This window comes from Passer domesticus, chromosome 1 (genome assembly GCF_036417665.1).
Source record: "Passer domesticus isolate bPasDom1 chromosome 1, bPasDom1.hap1, whole genome shotgun sequence".
NCBI classification, from domain to species: domain Eukaryota; kingdom Metazoa; phylum Chordata; class Aves; order Passeriformes; family Passeridae; genus Passer; species Passer domesticus.
Window position 1 is genome coordinate 129731782 of NC_087474.1, and position 20785 is coordinate 129752566.

A 20785-nucleotide genomic window follows, 5' to 3' on the forward strand; every position below is an offset into this window, starting at 1 on the left:
TGGGCTTTTTTTAATCAAACATCAACTCTATTATTTCTGTACAGAATAATAAAGAGCTGCCTATAGATCGTTCCAGAACATGAGAGTACTCCACAGAAACTGGAACAAAACTGCAGAGGGCACAAAGGGCCTACTAACCAGAATTCATTCAGTGAAAAAAAAAAAGTTTTGAGAGAGAATAAGTAATATTTAGAAAATAATCTTTAAATCAACTTCTCTGGTCAATGCATTCCAATGTTTCACTACCCGTGGTATAAAATGTTTCTTTTGTATCTTACCAAAATACCCCCACGTTCCAATTTGTATCTATTGCCCTTTGTCTTCCCATAGTGGCTCTGTTTTCCCTTGATATCTTCCTGTTATGTTGTTGCAGGCATCAGCAAGATCTCTCATTTGTCTTCTCTTCTTACAGCTGAAGAAACCCAGTCTCCTTGGAGGTCACACAGTTCTGCCCAGCATCCTGCCTGTCATCTGCTGGACTCACCCCAGAAGCCCCGTGTCTGTCCTACACTGCAGCTCCTGAACACAGCACTCCAGACGTGGTCTCAAGTGCCAGAGAGAGGAGAAGAATCACTTTCCTCGAGCTGCTGGCTCAGTGCTTGCACAGACAGCCTGATGTGCAGCGAGGGATATTCAGAAAACTTGAACATACTTTCCACAGCTATTATGAAGGACTATTTTTTTCTCTCTTTCTTAAAATAATTTGTCTTTTGTTGTGTCTCATTAATACAGAAACTGGATTATCAGGAGACTGAACTAGTTATAAAAAAAGCTCTTAAATGAAGCCCTTAAAGACCAGACTCCTACAGTTTAATTAGGAAACAGAGTTCCTCGTTACCACCATAATTTCGAAAACATCTAAAGTTTGAATTTAAAAACTTGAAATTAATTGCTTTTCAGTGTTGAATAGTACTTGCTGTCCAAAAAGGTTACAAAGGACAATAATTTTCTTACAGCAACAGTCTAAACACCCACTCTTAGCTTCAAGATTCAAATGTACTTTAAAAAACCGTGACTCTGGTACATCAAGCCCTTACACAATAGCTACAAAAGACACATTGCAACTGCAAGATTCTCAAATTAGGCATTTGAAAAGACAAATTTCAGCAGTGGGAAAGCCTTTCTTATATTTGACAGCCATGAGTGCAGAATTATTAGTTTTGTTTTCACAAACATTCTAGAAAATTAGCAGCAATATACATAGGAGGACAAAATATAACAGATTAACACTTTTGAGACAGTTTTAACTCTCAAATTTTAACTCTAATTCGTAGAATCTTACGAAGTTAGAATTTAATCTAACTCTCCATCTTCCTAACATAAAAGGAAGTTGTCTTGAAAGCCTTTAACATTTTTTCAGATCACTTTATCTCTTGCCTTTACAACTGAAAAATTTTCTTTACAGTAAGAGATCTAGGTGGGTTGAATGAATTACAGTCAAATTATTTCTCTTAGGCTTCATGGACATAAATAAAAGTATTCTTTTATTTACTTCAATTCACACCTCACTTTTCCCAATCTCTACTCAAGTAAACACCTTCAAGCCAATGCAGACTGCCCTCAAAACACCATTTGGCAGGTTCACTCTGTTCGACAGAACCAAACAGCCCCTGTGAATCAGACACCCAGTCTGAACAACCAATTACGACTTTGGTAACTTGTGAAGTGGTCTTGATGGTTTCATAAACAATAGAGTCCACATGATTGATCCCACATTGTTTTGTGTGCTTATTCAAATGTCACATCAACACACACAGAAAAATTTTGCACAGTCAAAATACAGCTACTGCTCCTCTTTAACAACAGCTACAGCCCAATACAAGGAAAAAATCATGTTAATTCAATGTGATTTTTTTTCTTAAATACATTTGGCTAATTGTCTTGGCTAATTGTTGATTGTTTGCTATAGGTATCAGAGACTATTTGGTCCAGTGATTTCCAGAAGTCAAATTCTCACATAACAGTAGAAAAACAAAAATAATATTTATCATCTGGAAACTCATTCAAAAGCATTGTCAGAAAATCAAAGATTCAGTTACTTAAACACCTTTTAAAAGCAAACCAACCCACACAGCTAAATTTTAATTACTGACATAATATCCAGTGTCTAAAAGATATTGAATTTGCCCTTTTTGTTTGGCATGCTTTGTTATCAATTCAATTATTTGTCATCTATTCTTTGCTTTCCTTTCATCTTTACAGGCTCATCCCTCTCTTCATCTTTCTAATGATTTATAAGAACATTTTTTAATGCTTTTCAAACACACTGATTCAAAACAAGGAATCGTGAAGTTTCACTGCTATATACTTATCCTTTTAAAAGGAATTACTTCATTTCACTTTTCTCTTCTAAACAAAGCCTCTTCAATCTTCCTGTCAATGAACAGGCCCTCATGGTGCCACATTGACTTTTACTATAATTCTTATTTTTTCCATATTGAGACAACTTGATACCAGACATTAGTATTTTTGTCTAAAAACCTGTAGTCCTTCAATACTCCAGCTATATTAAGATGTGCCTAACTAAAGTCAATACCACAAGTGCTTTCAGCTTTTTCCTTACCATGAATGAGGAATACTTTTTAAATCACACACTGAAGTTGCCTTCAGCCTCTCAACCAGCTCCTTCAAGTCAAAATACAAGCTAGTGCAGCTACTCATGCCTAAAACAACCCTCAGACAGATGCTTTCCACACACTGATATACTCTTTGGACCTGTGCTTGCTTTACTGTCCTTTTCACATCACAAGACACTCTCTTTAGTGTTTCTGTTAACCCATAATAAGATTTCATTTTCCTGCTTGTCCACTTTCTATTGAAAGGGGCTGGAAGAAAGCAGGCTGCACACTTATAGGGGAATACATTAAGGATGCACGGGCAATGTAACTTTGACATTTTCCTTATTTTTGAGAGAGAATGTCATGCTTAAACATTCTTGTAATACAACTTTAAGGTAAACCAGAACCAAAATGTACACAATTGATAAAAACGTTCACAATCTAGAGGGAAACAGAACAGCTGAGTAAGAATATCAGAAACGCAAGACTGCTTAACGGCACAGTCCTTCAACCAAGGAATAATCACATGCAAAATGCAGAGGAGTGATGTAAGCAGTAGTTCATAGAAGTATTTTCAAAATACTTGAAGTATTTTCAAGTGGAAGTCTCTGAAACCAAGATTACTTATTCACCTATCTCTACAGCAAAGGATGAATCAGGGATGAAATCAAAGAACACAGCTTAACACTGATCCAAGCATCACTTCCAAAAGAAGTTTATTCAAGTACTTGAGACATGACTGACATAGCAATGGTTTGCATCCTGTTGCTAATTCTGTCAAACAGGATTTGTGCAACTCCTTCAGTGATCCTCCACAGATTTTCTATGGTATCAAACCCATAAGATTTCTTACAGCATATGGAAAAAAGAACACACAAAATTAGCTGGCACCAATGCAGTAAAATTCCTGACAGCTCCCCAGACAGCTCACAACCACTTCTATCATTTCTATCCTGACAGACAGCACTCGCTGTCTGTCATGGTTTGAGTTAAAGGTATGTCTGAAGCCAACAGCTTCTAGCAAAAATACACACTCCTCTTTCTCCAAACTGACACACATCTTACTTGGTCACCTCTGGAAGTGGGGAGCTAACATCTCAAATGCCACAGCTGAATTCTCACTTGAGTTGATTCTCAGTGAATCACACAAAGAAGCAGGCAGGGCCTGCACATAAAAAAGATGCACATAAAAAGGGAGAGGGGGTAGCGATATAGGACAGGAAGAAATGTAGAGGTTTTCAATACAAGTATTTCAAAACCAGCCCTAGAAGCACGTAGTTTGTTCACTGTGTATGACTGAGCTGGACATTATAGCACATAAATGCTTATACAAAATTATTTCTCTGGTCTCTGTGTCCCTGTTAGCTATGTCAAGTGTCAATATTCCTAAAGCATATATGGCATCATCAGAGTTTAACCGCAATTCCTCACAATCAAGTAAAGCAAAGGTATCTTCTTTACCTACCATGAAAACTTCCCTAGCTCTTGTAGGCATGTGAAAATTACCTTTCTCAATGCCTTTAAAAAGGTGTATCACAATATCAGGAGTCTGTTTCCAGTTCTAAGCCCATTGGCAGAACTCTTACAACAGCTTTGCCCCTCCCTTGGAAAAGTGGAACACGGAGAGTTAAACTTTAACAGAGTTAAGGGCAAACAAAAACACAGGTACAGTGAAGTTAGAGGGGTCACTTCCAAGTACAACTCATGTACATACAGCTGACAGCACCTAGGCCAGCCAGTGTGTGGTGCTTCAGGTGACATTTTATTCTTCATAACTGGAGTGGGAAAAGCATACTTACAGTTATATTGGCTGCTGATTAGCAGCAAAATATTAACACATTAATCCAATCAAGTTTGAATGTATGCCCATACTCCTGGATTACTATTTCTTATGAGTTGAAATGACAAACTTTGAAAACATAAATAATACAAAGAAAATAAAATTGCAATTCTTGAATACTTCACTTTTTGGTGTTTCAAGAAATGCAGCACAAAATGTGCAGTGTCTTAAATCAGCAATATCTTAAATAAGTAAACTAAATTTTAAGCTATCTTAGTCAAATACCTTACCTACAAACAACCTATTTACTGATTTTCCTTTTTATAATGACACAAAGTAAGAAAGAGAAAAGCTGAGTTGATTAAACCCAAAGCAGATTCAGTGAAAGACATGATATATTAAGGGAAGTGGTAAGAATTTAGTAGAAAATAGCTAGGGAAAATAAAAACCTATCAATAGAGCAGAAACATACAAGCAAAGCAAAAAGTGGCAACTGGATCCTTTCACTTCTGCTGAAGGAAATGCTTCACTGCCACAACCTTATTTCACCATTAAAACACGACGTGATGGGCAATTTAACTGAAATGTGGTGGCCTTTTCACCTGGACTGGTAGGAACTCAACTAGCCATGTCCAATAAGGCAGTATCGTGATGATATAAAGAAACAAAGATGGAATAGCAACTTCACAGGACTAGGAAGCATGCAGGACCAAAACATCTGCACTTGAATTGCGTTACAAACCTTCAATTTCTATGTGAATAGAATAGAATTCTTTCAAATTTCCTTCTCCTTGTTGCAAGAAACTATGAGTGTAAGAAAGGAATAATCTTCCAAGGCTGAGCCTTCCTGGACACTGTAAATCAAATCTTAATCTGGCTCGAAGATCAAAGAGGAAGAAAACTAACTCATAAATAGTTAGAAGTTAAACTTTAATCCCACAGGGGCTCCATTCTTCTATTTTGGTGTATATACATTGGTAAAGCTGCTGCACCCTAGGGAGACCTAACAACATTTCTTCCGTAACTACAAAAACTCTCTTCCACATTCAAAAATTGAAATGGGCCCAAACTCTGTTAGCACCAAAACACTGCCAGTAATATTATAACGTCCTGGCAAAGAATTTACATTTTGCTTATAAGCTACAGCCTGTCACCTCCTCCCACATTCAAGTTATGAAATGCTTCACAAAAAAACATCCTTTCTGTTTTGGAGAAGTTTTTACATGCAGGAGACAGTCAGTGTAGAGAGACAAACAGCAAGCTTGTCGCAGATCAGGAGCTGAAAACAGGCTGCAATGACAGTGTTGTACAACACCCCACGTTGATTCATAAGCAATGCCTGTTAGTACCAGCTACTAGCCTGAGAGCCTAAGACCACTAGAACTCTATTTTCAGTACTTTACTTCCTTCCATTCCCATGTTTCTTACTGAAAATGCCTCAAATCCAGAATACGATGTTCTAAACACCAGGTAGATAGTTATGCTTTGTAATCTAAACTCATCTACAGAAAAAAAAATTCAACATATTTTAAACAGTTGAAGTATTCCAGGAACTCATTGCACATTACTCTCTAATTAGAAACCTAACTTAAAATACCAAAAAGCAGTTAAACAGAAGAGAAACAACATAAAGACTAACAATGGTGACATTTAACAAAAAGTTACTTGCTACACTCCATCTCACTACTTAAGAAATCTAGAGAATGACAGTTCCTACAAATAAAAACCCCTTTATTTCCTGGTCAACCAGGTCATTCAAGAAAATCCTTGCACATTATATCCCATAATTCAGGTGAGATCATTTCCTCCAGACTCTCAAACACACAAACCATCCAGATACTTGATTATCACAATCCTGCCTGAATTCTTCCTATCAAAGTTCTTCTAGTAAGCTTTAGTCAAGGCACAGAGGAGGAAAGATCAATAATTGTCTGGATGTGGTCAATTAAAGCTTCAGAAAGATGCATAACAAAACAGCTCCACAAAATACTCTGTCCTTATTAAAAAGTAATACTGGGATTTCAGCTCAAAGAATTGTTTGTCAGTTTTATCTATTTTTGGCTGAATAGCAGGTTTTCAATCCATACTGAGAATGCAGAAGCAGATTAGTCTCCTCCTCATTTCCAATAAAACATGTTAACATCTGGCAACTGAGTTCTGATGTTATTTCCTCAGACCAATCCCGACTTCAAGATCTGAATGTCAAGCATTTTGCACATTTCTCTCATTTTAAAGGAACCAAAAGGCAATGCATGAATCTTTTTATTGAGCTACTTACAATAAGTTCCTATCACTCATCTTTTGTTCTTCTGAGCATTTGAAAATTTCAAAAAATCCAGTTATGGATTGAGGGTGACGGGAGGACCGATTGTTGATTTCTCAGTTTGATAACAGAAAATTACCTTCATATGCTCCAAGATATTCTAAATATTTGACTGAAAGGTCAAAGCAACAGTCCTCGTTAAAAGAGAATAATACACTTAAACTCACTAAGAGGCAAGATCAACCTGAAATCATAACTACAGTATAACTAAAGATAAATCACAATAGCTATACACACACAAAGGAAACATTCTGTACTTCACAGTCTGAAAAGCTTATTGCCAGATAATCAAATTTTTTACAATGAACCTGTCATTTGAAAGCAAATTAAGTGGAATCCACTATTACAGGATAAGATGAAACTGACAGTGAGTCACCTGCTTTGTAAATGGAGTCTTTAAATGTACCAACGCCCAGCACAACCCTCACACAGTAATAAAAAGTCAACCACAGATAATTTTATCTTTTAAAGAAAAGAGTCTGGCACTGCTTGAATTGCTTCAGTTAAAGAAATTAATTTAAGAAAATAGTGAAGGCTGGCACAATGAGGTCAACCATACGTTTACAGGGGATTTCTCATCCTTATAAAAACATTTCAATAGTTGGTAACCAAGATAAAGTGTTCTATTCTGACAAAATGTATTTCAGAGAGAAAAAGAGGTAAAATGCTTAAAGCAGCAAACTGCAACAAGATTTAAATACTCATTCAATCCATATCCCTAAATATGACAGGGTGAGAGCTTCTAACTTTAGAAGGGGAAAGGAAACAGAAGGGATTTAGGTTTCTTATTACTGGCCACCAATTCCTAATGAAAAAGAGAGAAATAAACCAATATGAACAAGTAACATCAAATTCTATGAAGCATTTTATTCCAGCAGATTTCAGGGACAGTATTTGCTATGCTCTAGTAAACTATTATCACAATTTACTGACACATATACAGATTTTCTTCCTGAGGCTGATTAAGCAGTGTTTTTAATTAAGTTGAATAAAAAAAGATTACAAACAACTTTGCATTTGTAATCACCCAAGGAGAAACAATTATTTTTTAGTACTGTGTATGAAAGGATGAATAGCTAGTATCCTCAATGAGATCATTAATTAGCAAAAATGAGGCACCTCACAATTCCTGACTTACCACCACTAACTTCTGTCCTTCCTTTATTAAAACATTAATATTGCTTTTAGAAAGGTAAATTATGAGGTTGTCTCCCTTCTTTCCCCGCCATCCCTGACTGATACCTGTTTTTCATGCCAGTAATTAACGTCACCTGAGGAAAAACAAGCAAACAAAAAACCAAACTACAAAGGCTTGCACATATTCCAGAACATATATTTGAACAAAGCAAAGTAAAAAATAAAAAAACAAAAAAAAAACAAACACAAACAACTGCAAAGGCTGGAACAGATTCCAGAATACCTTTTGAAAGCCTTCAACTATCAAAAGCAGACAGAAGACACGTGACATGACCTTCATTGATCACAAAATGCTGCCTACTGGCTCTTTTTATTTAAAGAATTTAACCTATTCACTTTCATTTTCTTTCAGTAAATGAAGCTGTAATAGGTTTCAGTGCATAGATATAGTCTATCCCCTCCTCCCTTCAAAAGACAAAAACTACATATGCAGCTGACAGTTCTGTCACAGTCCTTCACTACTTCACAGCCATGCAAGACACACAAAATATCTGGCTCCAAGTACTGAGCAAAAGACTTTCATCATCCTCTTCCCCTCTGCCCCAGTGGAAATTTCAGCCTGTACTCTGCTTGCACACTCATCTCTCAGTTGTAAACCAAGGCTGTGTGAGAGACATGATCTGATGAGCTGAGGCACTCACGCTCACTGCACGCAGCCGCAGCTATGGGCAAACTCAGTGGGAGCTGTGCCTCCTCCCCTCCACACGGACAGGGGTAATTTCATCTCAGTCTCTGGGCGTAGTCACCAGTATGGCCTACACCTGTAATATTAGTGAAGATCCTTTTGTCTAAAACTCTTCTCTCGGTAGAATTGGAGCAAACAATTAGAGAAAGTACTTGATCACCGAGTTTCACACATTGTTTGAGCTAAGCTGCTTTAGCTTATTAATGACAGACCCACAGAGCCTTCCAAGAGAGCAGCTTAACAAGACAACATTCTCTGGCTCCTGCAAATGAATTGTGGTATATTTTTCTCTTCTCAGGACTTGAATAGCTAGGCCTAAACACAAGTATAAGATACTATAAAACTCAGAGAAAAAAATAATTGCAATCAACCAGAATTACTCTTCTTTACAATAAAGATCTATTTTATTTTCCTGATTGAAATCACACACACGTTCATGGGATTTCAATGTCCAATGTGACAGGTTGAAAGCATCCATGGTTTTTTACATTTTAGCTGTATAGTTTGTCTATTTGTAAAGAAGAGCTGCTGATAGTGCTCAGGGGACACTTGTTTCAATTAGCTTTTCTACTACTGCTTTCTTTCTCTGAAGTGAATTCTTCCACCCTAGCTCAAAAATTCTGCAGCTGCTGCACAACAAAGTATTTCCCAAAATTCTATTTACACAGGCAGATGCAAAAACAAGACTCCTTAGGGCCTAAAGCCATAATTTCTATTTTATTTATCTTTACTGAATGAAGACTATAAATTTTAAACTTCAGTTGACAGTCAAGACAAAACTTTATTAATAAACTCCCAAGATTAAATTAACTCATCTTGGTAAAATTACTAAAAATTTTGTATTTATCTTACTTCACTCTAGCATGGTTATCTGCCAAAGCTAATACAGCACACATCAGTACAAACTGATTACCAAAGGTTATGTACAGGACTAACAATCTCTTAGTGGACAGAGGAAATTATTTTTACTGTCTACTCATTCTGGTTTTAATTATGGTACTCACATTTCTCAGTTTAAATAATTACTGAAATGTTTAACTTCAACAGCATTTCACCAATGGAACCACTCAATACTTTATTGATTACCAATAATTTTATTCTGTTTATATCCCAGAACTGGTTATATAGCTACAGCACCCACTCATTTTCTCTTTTTTCTTTTTTGAAACAACACAAATAGCACCCCGTACTGTGACATTTCACAGTACAGAACCAATGTGCATAACCATCCAAGTTCCAATTCCCTGAAAGCTTTCCTCACTTAAGATTGGGGCTTTGGCTTTTCTGGGAACACACCATAAAAATAGTTTACTACTTTTTTTGGACAAAGCTTTTAAATAAGAACAAATTATTGCCAAATCATTAAATAAAAACACTGCCAGTGTTGAGCAAAGATTGTGCAATAAGTAATTGTTCTGAGAACAGCTGGAAACACAGAATTTCCACTAACACTAGAAGCACAGGTACAGAATAGAAGGAAGTGTTACCAGGAGTGTATGTGTTTTTTCTGGAAATTTCAGTGGCCTGTAAATATTTTCCCCAACCCCTACCACTGACTGAAAATATTGGGGTGAAACTTGCAGGAAGTTTTCGTATTGTTACTAGCTTGCATTCTGTGATACAAGTTCACTGGGATCTCAAACTGGCCATGAATTGTGCATCTCACACATTTTATTAAATGGCTGCTTAGACACACCTTTTAAAAAATGCTATTGATGGAACAAGATTTTTAAAGCAGCACTTTATTTTGTTGTGTACGTGTACTTTGATGGCATCCACCACAGCAGTTTTTGAGGCATAACACAGAAGCACAGTGAAAGCTAACATGCTACACTCTTTACTGAAGTTGTTTGTGCCATTAATTACATTAGCTCTGCATTCAATCAGATGTAAATACCTACAAGCACAAGTCTTATGTGCCTAACTTTACAGAATATGTGAGAAGCTATTCTGGTGATAAAAAACCTAAAACCATCCCTCTAAATATTCTCACAATTTAAATAAATCCAGAGTTTGTAGTATTAAAACTAAAAGGAAGTGAAAGGTAAATCATAGTAATTAAGATGCCAGTATTATCAATAAAATAAATATTTCAAATTTATGATGCAAATAGTTCATATCTGGACACTGAGGGAAAAGCTTTAATTATTTAACGCTTTGTACAGCACTGACATTTTCTGTACATTTTCAAATGAACTTCCTTACTCTATTTTTACCTGCTCTTCCATTCATAATGGAAGTCCTGTGTTTCCAGCTGTTCTGAGAACAACTGTTTACTATTTCTTAAGCATTTGCCTTTAAAGGCTTCAGATTAGTAAAGATGCTATATTAAAATTTCTGAAAGCAAATCCATTCTCTTCCCTTGTTCTACATTACTTGTACCTTTTCAGAGTATTTATGTGATTTTATCCAGAAGAACATTGCACAAGCTTGGGCTTTTTCTGGGAAAATTCTTGAAAATAAGTGCTCTTCCTTTAAAGGCCTGTCTGGGGTATGTTAGCTTTTTTTTAAAGAAAAAATATTATTTGCCTAAAGTTATGCAAACCAGGTTTAAACTGGTCCAGCAGTGGCAAATTAGCAACAACACTGTGGTTAGAAAACAAAACACAACCTCTCATAAGCACTGGCTTCTGTTATTGCAGAAAAAAAGGTGACAGAAAACTCCCATTACAGACTGTCCACACAGACAAAAATCACTATGAGTTCAATGATACACACAAAGGCTCCAAGTCACAAGTTACTGTGCACCCACTGAACTGCAGTAACTGTTCAGGTCGATGCCCAGAGCCATTAGCAAAAAAAGGCAATTCGTTACAAGTTTCAAAACTTCACTGTAGACTGACTAAGAACAGGCTAATCAGATAACTCCTGTAACTTAATCCAAGACTTTTCAGTGGATCTGTAAAAATAAAATGTCATTAACCTGGGGCATCATACACTGTTGTATAAAATTACAGCAGTTTAAGAAGTAACTAGAACTTACTCTGTGCACCAATGTATCACTTTTATCAATAAATCCATAATATTGTCATAATAGTACAGTGTCAGACCCCTGGTACAGTCAGAGATGGCAACCAGTTACACAAACATTTCAGATAAGCACTGTGTACTTAAAAACACTACACTTAATCAGAAAAAGGACATCTCTTTGTTGTGTCAGGCAACTTAGAAGATAGCAGTAATTATAATAAATTACTCTGAACCAAAAAACCACTTAAAATTATAGATATATTTTCCTTTGTGAAACATTTTTTCATACTGAACACTTAAATGTTGACAGAATTCAGAGTCTTGAAATCTTGCTCACCTGGGAGCATGTCTACAATAAACTTACTAGTTCACTTACTGAATTTTCATTTATGCTTCCTGTTTACAACTCCTTTCCAACATGCTAAACTACATTACTAAATTACTAAACATAAGAAAGAGTAATTAGAGCATCATGCAATTAGCCATATATAGACCAAAAAAATCTTCATAAATGTCCTTGAATCTCTTATCCAAAGACAACAGAACATCACGTAAGAAAACAAAAAGTGTCATCTTACAGCTGGTATTGCTAAAATGAAAGCAGTTACAACATCAGGCTTAAAACGGCTGTAATTTCAGGAAGAGAGTATTACCCTCCACACATCTGACATTTAGGCAACACTTGTCATTCATGTATCCTCCACAACCTTATTTAATATGTAACCATTTTTCCCCTTTACAGAGGGAGCAACAGGAATTAGGGTGAGGCATGCTGCAGAAGGTCATTCACTGGGCCAGAGACGGAGACACAGCACAGCTCCACCAAGTCCTTTTACTGAGTGCCACTTTCCCAGGGGCATTTTCCTACCTTTCACACACTTCTTAATAAACTACAGCCTCTATTTTGCAGTTGAGCTTGTAAAAGTCTGCAGATTAGAAGAGCACTGCAAAAATGCATTTGCTAGACAGAGCTAATAAAACTGAGGCACATCAGACTACCTGCCCAAGCTACTGCTAAAAGAACATTCTGTACAGCACGTTCAATTTCTTGATCTCGTTTCATTTCAGTAACTCTGAAAGACACACCATGGAATGGGGGGGAAGTTTTGCTTCTAAACTTCAGGAGAATAATTTTTATCCTATACAGTTCAATAATTTGACATTTTAACTCTTCCTAGCTATGCTAAATCCAGGTTATTAGGAAAATTAAACAAATTTCACCCATTTTCTTTCTGTGCTATTACTAGTGACAAAAATTGTAAGCTATCCTAGACTAAAATGAGAGGAAAGGAGGTCTGGATGATCCAAATATAAAAATAAAATGGAAAACTATAAACATCCAAGGAAAAAGAGAAGTTGCTGTTAGATAAGGAGAAACAGGGCCACAACCACAAAACCTAGAGAGCTTTTCTCCTGCCCCAGTCGTAATAAAGCACCACCCACTCAGAGCAGCACACAGTGAAAGTAATCCATTCCACCAGAGCAATTTCTGCAGCCCCTATTTAGGAACCCCTTCGCAGTAGGTATGAATGAATAATTCAGCTGGAAATACCTGTCAGGCGGCAGGATGTTCCATCCTACTGCACCTACAGCAATGCCATCCGGCCGGGAACGCCAGACGTTACCTGTGCACGGAGCTGACCCCACGGAGAGCGAGAGAACCCCACGGGCAACGCGCGGCTTGGAGCAGGACGTGCCTGTCCCGGTCCCCGGTGTGCGGGGGAATTACAGCGCCAGAACCCCGGGAACTCGGAGCTGCTGGTCACGGTCCCCACGATGCCACGGGGGGGTCCCGCTGACCGCCCCCCAGCTCGGTGGGATTCCCATTCCCAGGGCGCCAGCGAGGCTGCGGCCCCCCCAGTCCCGGGATCCCTTCGCCCTTCCCTCCCTGCCCAGGAAGCGGCGGCACCGCTGCCAGACGCCTCCCTGGGGCGCCTCTTCCCCCGCGCCCCGGGCCCGGTGCCGCCCCCGCGCCCGCCCCGCCCGGGTGCCAGCCTCGCCCCTCACACCTGTGCGCGTCTCACCTCCATCCCGGCCCTTCCCCGCCGCCACCTGCCCGCCCCGGCCCCGCTACCCGCGACCTCGACGCCCTCGACCTCTGCCCGGCCGGTTCCTCCCTCCGCTCCGCGCCGCGCCGCGCACGCACGTGCCCGGCGGAACGGCCGCTGCCGGCTCCCGCCGCCGCCGCCCGGCCCCAGCGCTGCCGCGGGGCTCCGCCGCAGCCGCCTCACCTGCATCGACGCCATGATGGATCCGCCTCCTCCCCCTCCCCTCTGCGCCGCCGCCGGGGCGGCCCCGCCCCGCGCGCTCCCCGGTCACGTGGCCCTGCCCGCCCGTTGGGCGGCTGCGCGTGCGCGGGGCTTGTGGTGGGGCGAGGGCAGTGCGGGCGGGCCCGAGGAACGCGGGCGGCGCGGGCGGGCGCTGTTTGTTTGTGCGCTGCCGCTCCCCCGGCGTGTCCTTCACCGGCACCCGGGACGGGGTTGGTCCCCAGCCGGCTTCAGCTTGTGAAGGTTTTTAGAGCTGCACGTTCAGGGTGTTTGAGTGACTCAGTTAATGCGGACTGCGCCCCTCCCTTTCCTGGGTTTCTCGGGGCTCCCCTCACGCCTGGTGTGCCCTGCTGGGAGGGCCCTACAATCATGGAGCCACAGAATGTTCAGGAGTGGGAAGGGAATTTGAAGCTCGTCCAGGTCCGACGCCCCCGCCATGGGCAGGGACCCGCCGGACCGGGCTGCCCAGAGCCCCTTCCAGCAGTGCCCGGGATGGGGCACCCGCAGACCTCCTCCTCCAGGCCTCACCGCCCTCCCAGTGAAGAATTTCTTCCTGATATCTAACCCAGATCCCTCGTCTTTCAGTGTCCCATTACTCCATGTGCTGTCACTAGCTCCCTGGCTCTCCTTGTGTGCCTTCCCCGGGCGCTGCTCTGCCAAGGGTCATCCGATTTTCCTGCACTGGTCTCTGGTGGAGTCAGAGCATTTCTGGATTCTACATTTTCCTTTCCTGGACTGGAATAATCGCTGTCTTTTGCACCAGATATTGCCATATCTGTGTAGGTGAAAATAAACAGGCGGCACTCAGTAGAGTGACTGTGTGCAGTCAATAAATTAAACAGCTTGAGGAAACACACTTCATAAAGCTGTTATTTCTGCTGTAGTATTTCAGACTTAAAGGATCCTCAAGATAAATCTAGAAAAAATGTTTATCCGAAGACAACCTATAAAATATATAATCCCAGTGGTTATGTAAAACTAAGGATTTAACAGAGAAACTGATTTTATAGGTCATTATAATCCCCATCTTCCCACTGCTTATGCTGCACATTCCAAAAACACTGAAGCCCCTTCCTCTGTCCCTTCATCCCTCTCCTTTCTGATGATGTTAAAAAATCCTTGAGTCACCTCTGCTCCAGTGGTAGCCCTGATTTTTTCTTCAGAGATGGCCTTATAAGCAAAAATTAAATTATTGAACAATTGTTTGCAGTTTGTATTACCTTTGAAAACTTCTTTAATTTTAGACCTCTAGAAGGGTTCTGCACCCGAAATCCTGTCTACCTGGTCCAACCATATTGTTTGGTGTGATGCAAGTACTACCTTTATGTACAAGTTTCACCTTCTGGTATGTTTTTAGTATCCTTAACTTTGAAAAAAGTTAACTGGAGGAAAAACAAAACCTCAGCACAACATAGCATCCATTTCCAACTTTTATCCAGCATCAACACTGTTGTCGATATTAAAGCAAGCATACAAACTTTGGGGTTTTCTTAAAAGGCAGAACCCTTAAGCAGAAGAAGAGAGCAGGAGTATCCGTGCCCCGTGAGGTAGCTGCAGAGGTGAACAAGCCTCTTGGCTTTGCAGGAATTTGCTGAAGACAGGATCAATATTTGTTGATTTTTGAGTAGGAAAGGAAATTAGCCTACCAAAAGTAAGGATGGGAAAAGTATCATCATGTAAGTTGCATCCTATACATTTGTCTTCTAAATTCAATTCTCATTCACAAACTATGGGCTTCTGATGCCATGCAACCTGACATTGCTCAACCATGTTTTCCCTGGAAGTCAGTATTTATTATTATATTATTTTTGCAAGACCATTTCGGTTGCAGAGGATTTGTTGCATTAAGCAGATGCATAGAGCTGGTAAAGGTTTCTCTTTCCTGCAGTTCTTCAGAATGAATTTAGGCTGTTACAGCACTAAGTGGAACATTTCTGTTTTACTAGTTGTCGTTGTTTTGCATGATCCAAACATATGTTTATCCTAAAATACATCTCTTAATGCCATATGCCACAAAGACAGCAAGAACATCAAGTTTAAGCAATGGACATGTGTTCAGTTATAAACATGGACATATTGACTATCTGTGTTGATGTAATCACAGCGAGATACAACTGATTTCAAATCATTATTCTCAGTTTCTTAAGCCTCTTCCAAAAAACCCTGTTGAAGGTCAGAAGATATAAAGCAGCAGCATAAGCTTGTGAATGCCAGAACACTTCATAGACTGCAAGCTTGTTTTGCATGGAAAGATCAGCTTTGTGGTCTTAGGCAAACTGTATTCAGTACAAATATGACTTCTACTTATTTTTTGAAAAAAAAAAAAATCATAGCTTTTAACTGCCCTTATGCTCAATAAGTTTTTTTTTTTAATCTATTACACAGAGCTTTTCAATATGAAAAACAAGTTACCTACTGTTTTTTACTGAAGTATTATTTACTGAGATAACTTCATCTATGCTGCAAATCCTATTCCTGAGGATAGTAGGCATGAAAAGCAAGGGACAGTTTGCCCTGCATATAAAATAGAGCATGAGTTAATTACTACCTACTCAATCTTAATTGGGTATGTAAGTAATTAAAGCATTACACTACAGCTGAAACTCGTGGGCAGAATCCCCCATCCCTGAATACACTTTGAGTTTATTCTTACAGGACTACCAAAGATGTCTTTTATCACTGTTGTCACATCTTGGTTTTTTAAAGTGTCATGCAATACCTAATATATATGTGAAACATTTTTTTTAGCTCCTTGTCATCATGGGAATAGGGGGATCTGGAGAATAATCCCTGTGTTTTATTGGGTTTTTTCCCTTTCCTCATTTCTTGGTAACCTGGCTTGCAGAGATGTTTTTGTACTGTGCATAATGCTATAGGGATTAGAGAATCAGTCCTATAAGCACAGTAAGAAAACAAACACTATTATCAGGCTCCCAGAAAAAATATATCAATATCTGTAGCTTCTTAAGTTATCCAGTAATCCCACTAAGGAAAGGCCCTAATTCCCAGAGACGGTAGATTTCACTAGGAGCAAGTCATTGTAACTTGGTTTTCATTTCAGTTTTGACCTTCACCCATGCAAAACAGAATAAAACACTTCTGCAGTTAACCCTTCCTAATCTGTTGCAGGTATAGAGATGGATGACACAATAACTGGTTTCTTAAAATGATTGCTTTAGTATTTAGCTAATGCAGTCTGATCTGTCACCAGTCAACCTAAATTTTGCCAGAGAATTCAAGGATCAGAGTACTGGGTCCCAAATACTCAAAAGTTTATGGGGTAAGATTTAATATAATCTGTTATCTCCATTATTTCAGATGATCTTTCACACTGATCTGATCAACTGCATGATTATGTGTCCCATATTGAAAACATATGGAGCAAATAATGAAATTGTACCTCTTACCAAAATTTTTTGGGTAAATATTCTTGAATCCACCTTTCTTCAGTGTTTGCAAAACCTTATACTTACAGGAAAAATGCAACTAATGTTCAAACTGCATTTATTAGATAATTTTCTGATATACCAAGACAGTTTCACAGAGGTAAAATATAATTCTTCATTAGGGTCCCTACAATTTTACATTCTATTCCTATATTGTCCAGAATGTCTTCAAATATCACCAAACATTTTTTCCTCTGTTCTCACCTTTTTTTTTCTATATCATTTTTCTACACACTGAACTGTCCTACCTGCTCCTTTATGATTCCTGATGCTAAAGTGACACGAGAGCTCAATTTCTTTTGCCTGTGTCCGCTGTACATTTTAGCTTTTCATTTTGCCTCCTTACACAGAAGTCAACCGCACATTCATGTTAACTCCCCTCATTACTTGAGTGGCATCACAGCTGTAATCTGCAGAGCCAGGATGCTGCATCTCCTGAGCGGGGAGGACTCCCTGCCCCTCAGAGGAATTGTGCCAACTGCTTCTTCTGCTCCTACCTGCCAATTTAGGAAGGGCACTGAGTTTAAAAACTCTGTGGAATGAAGATCATCTTATAAACAAGCTTGGTGCACCTGCAGAAACCATCAACTAAAGATGCAGAATCAAACCAATACAATATTATATCAAAAATATGAAAGTAATAAATTGCACACATAGCTAAAAATTAAAATTGCCTATTAAAACTCAATTAAAATTTCAAGATAACTTTGAGCTGTTGAGATTTTATTGTTGATTTATTCCTTAGTGATTATGTAGGTTTTTCCTCAACAGGATATTTAATTTTCATCTTAGTTCATAATAGTAACAGGCAAAATGTCATTTCCATCCCAGGACTTTCAAAGGAATAAAAAGATGCTAAGGAAAAGAAAAGTCTCACCTTATTCCTAATCTGCTACAAGGGCAGTTCCTGCAGGAGAGGGTAATCTTATTCTCAGATGACATATGCCTCCATTTCTTCTCTTGTTTAGGATTTGACAATTTTGAAGCCACTGTGGCTTTCATCTTATCCACAGAAAGACTAAACTACCAATGTAATTTCCATCAGATCAGAGAAGAATATTCTTATATCTCGAATATTTCATATTATGCGGAGATGCAGTTATAATTACAGTTGTAATTACTGCAGTGCAAGAAGCAGGACATGGGGCTAGGAAAAGGGGTGGAATTGCCTGCTTCAGTAATATGCAGAATCACAGAATGGGTCAGGTTGGAAGGGACCACAGTGGGTCACCTGGTCCAACCTCCCTGCTGGAGCAGGGGCATCCCAGAGCACAATGCTCAGGGGTACATCCAGGAGGTTCTTGAGTATCTCCAGTGAGGGAGGCTCCACAACCCCGCCAGGCAGTCTGCTCCAATGCACAGTCACCTGCACAGTAAAGAGGCTCTTCCTCATGTTCAGGTGGAACTTTCTGTGCATCAGTTTCTGCCCATTGCCTCTTGTCCTATTGCTTGGCACCATGTGTTGTAATTACCAATTTGTAGTAATTGTCAAGCCATGTTTTTAGGCAGCAGGAGTCCTCTAACTCTTTTAAATGCTGTAATGATAAAAACTTATAAAGACAAAAGCTGTAAAAATTTAATGAGGACTGGGTAGGACCTATACTTAATTAAGTAGATGAATGCATTCAAGAGTGTAATGTTGTGTAATTATTAAAAGTTCTTCCACATCAAAAGCATCCACAGCCCATGTGAACAGGTTGATTACTGTGCCTGTCAAATCCAAGTATTCAGGAGATGCTCAGTGATAACACCCCCAAGATGTGAACCTAATTATAATTTAGTAATTTTATTTTATCTCTAAAATCTGTGATCTGGAGGCTTCTCAGGTGACTCAAAGAGTTAACGAATACCTAGTTTATGGTGTTATTAGGAATGCACAGAAGTGAGTCTGACTTCATAACCAATAAAGAAGATAAAGAATTTGCAAAATGAAGTAGCTGTTTGGTTTTGCCATCCTAGAAGCAAGATAAAAACTACTGAAGAAGCATCTTGAGTAACCTCTACAGATACAGATGTGTGATAAACCACCACAGTTCCCAAGGGCTGAGAAGCAATTCCTCCAACTGTGCACGTCAGACTGCACACTGCCCTTACTGGACCCTGCATACTACTTACAGAGCTTGAAGAATTTAATTTCACAGGCCTGTACACCAAGATGACACTGGTCCAGCCTGTTGGTTTATTTAATGTCCCTCAGGAAAAACAAGACTTGATATGGGATACAATTACCATGAACCAGAGCCATGATATAAAAACAGAATGGGTGAGCAGTTGACTCAGCTGAGTATTTTCAGATGTTCTCTCCTTAAATCACAGATGTTTATTACAAGTCAAATATCTATGACAACTGTGAAAGCACCTTAAATGTTAAATATTGATATATCATTTTCATGTTTCATTTCTAGCAAACTACAAATAATTCTGACTCAAATGGAGTGTCACTTCTGAAAAACATTGTATGTCAGCTTAGTATGGTAATGTGGGAAGCTTTTCCCTTATAGAAAGAGAAAATAAATCCTTTGTACCAAATGCATTCAAATTCTAGATATTTTTCAAGCTTGGTGATACCAACCAAAATTGACAACTTTTTAATCTGCATAACAGGCATCCCATTGTTTTGCTAGACAAAGAAAGAAGAATTCATAGCAACATAAGATTCAGATTAGGTACTATTTATAGTTTTGTGTAGTGGTGATTTGGTAGATACATTTTTTATTAGTGTAAATAGGATACCAGTAAAATATTTTTCATGGGAAGAAAAGCCTTAGCTATGAATTCTCACCTGAAAAGGCAGTTTTCAATGTGAATTAATGGAATTAACAGTATTTGTTTTTTTAACTTCAAAGTAACTTCTGGTTGAAGACAGAAATTAACTACAAATAAATACAGAATCGTATTAATCCATTCATGTATTCACAAAAAACTAATCCCACAAAACTATCCTGAAAACTAGCAACTTTAGCACTGAACTGTATATTTTAATTTATCTAGAATCTCTCTTTCACTGATCTAAAAGGCAGTACTTATTTCAGGGGCAATTTTAATTTAATTTTCCAATTCTACCCTCAACATGTGAGACAACAAAACTTTACATGACTCACATCTTGAAAACTGTCCGATTACGAAAGTTCAAAAGGATAAAATGTTGAAGTACTCCGTTTGTCAAAGAACAATCATGATTTCGCAACTCTGATCTCCTCCCATTTAGCGTGAGAAGAAAATCCTGTATTCTGTAAACATAAAACAGTAACATGGTAATGAGACACAGATTTTTTTTTAAAATTTTGTTGAGGTTTTTTTGTTTATCTCAGTGACCTTTCTCCCACAGAAGAGAAATTGCACAACCTACATTTCAGATGCAGCATATGCAAAGCTTTATTTCATGACATATAACATTTGTTAAAATTCGATAAAAACCTCCCTCTTCTTTTCTCTGTGCTGCCTTAGTGATGACACTCAAGCTTCACAGGTGACTAATAATAAACACAGAATCTACTTTGTCCTCTTCCCTAGCTCATCCAAACATTGAGCCACACCTGCAGTTCACAGCGTTGGTTAT

General features: G+C 38.9%; 1 protein-coding gene across 8 annotated transcripts in view; it reads right to left on the reverse strand.

Annotated features, from left to right (window-relative positions):
- Positions 1 to 13817, reverse strand: part of UBE2W (ubiquitin conjugating enzyme E2 W) — a 31308-nt gene extending 17491 nt beyond the window's left edge. For 3 of the 8 annotated variants that reach the window (XR_010347745.1, XR_010347748.1, XR_010347750.1), the window contains exon 1: positions 13745 to 13816. Coding sequence is in view for 4 of the 8 variants with exons in the window: in XM_064389369.1 (XP_064245439.1) it covers positions 13745 to 13759 (15 nt within the window). In the remaining 4 variants the exon portion in view is untranslated. Of the gene's footprint in view, positions 1 to 13065; positions 13119 to 13537; positions 13577 to 13744 lie in introns of those variants that run through there. The other 5 variants (XM_064389369.1, XM_064389347.1, XM_064389387.1 and 2 more) reach the window with 5 other exon arrangements.
- Positions 13818 to 20785: the final 6968 nt, after the last annotated feature.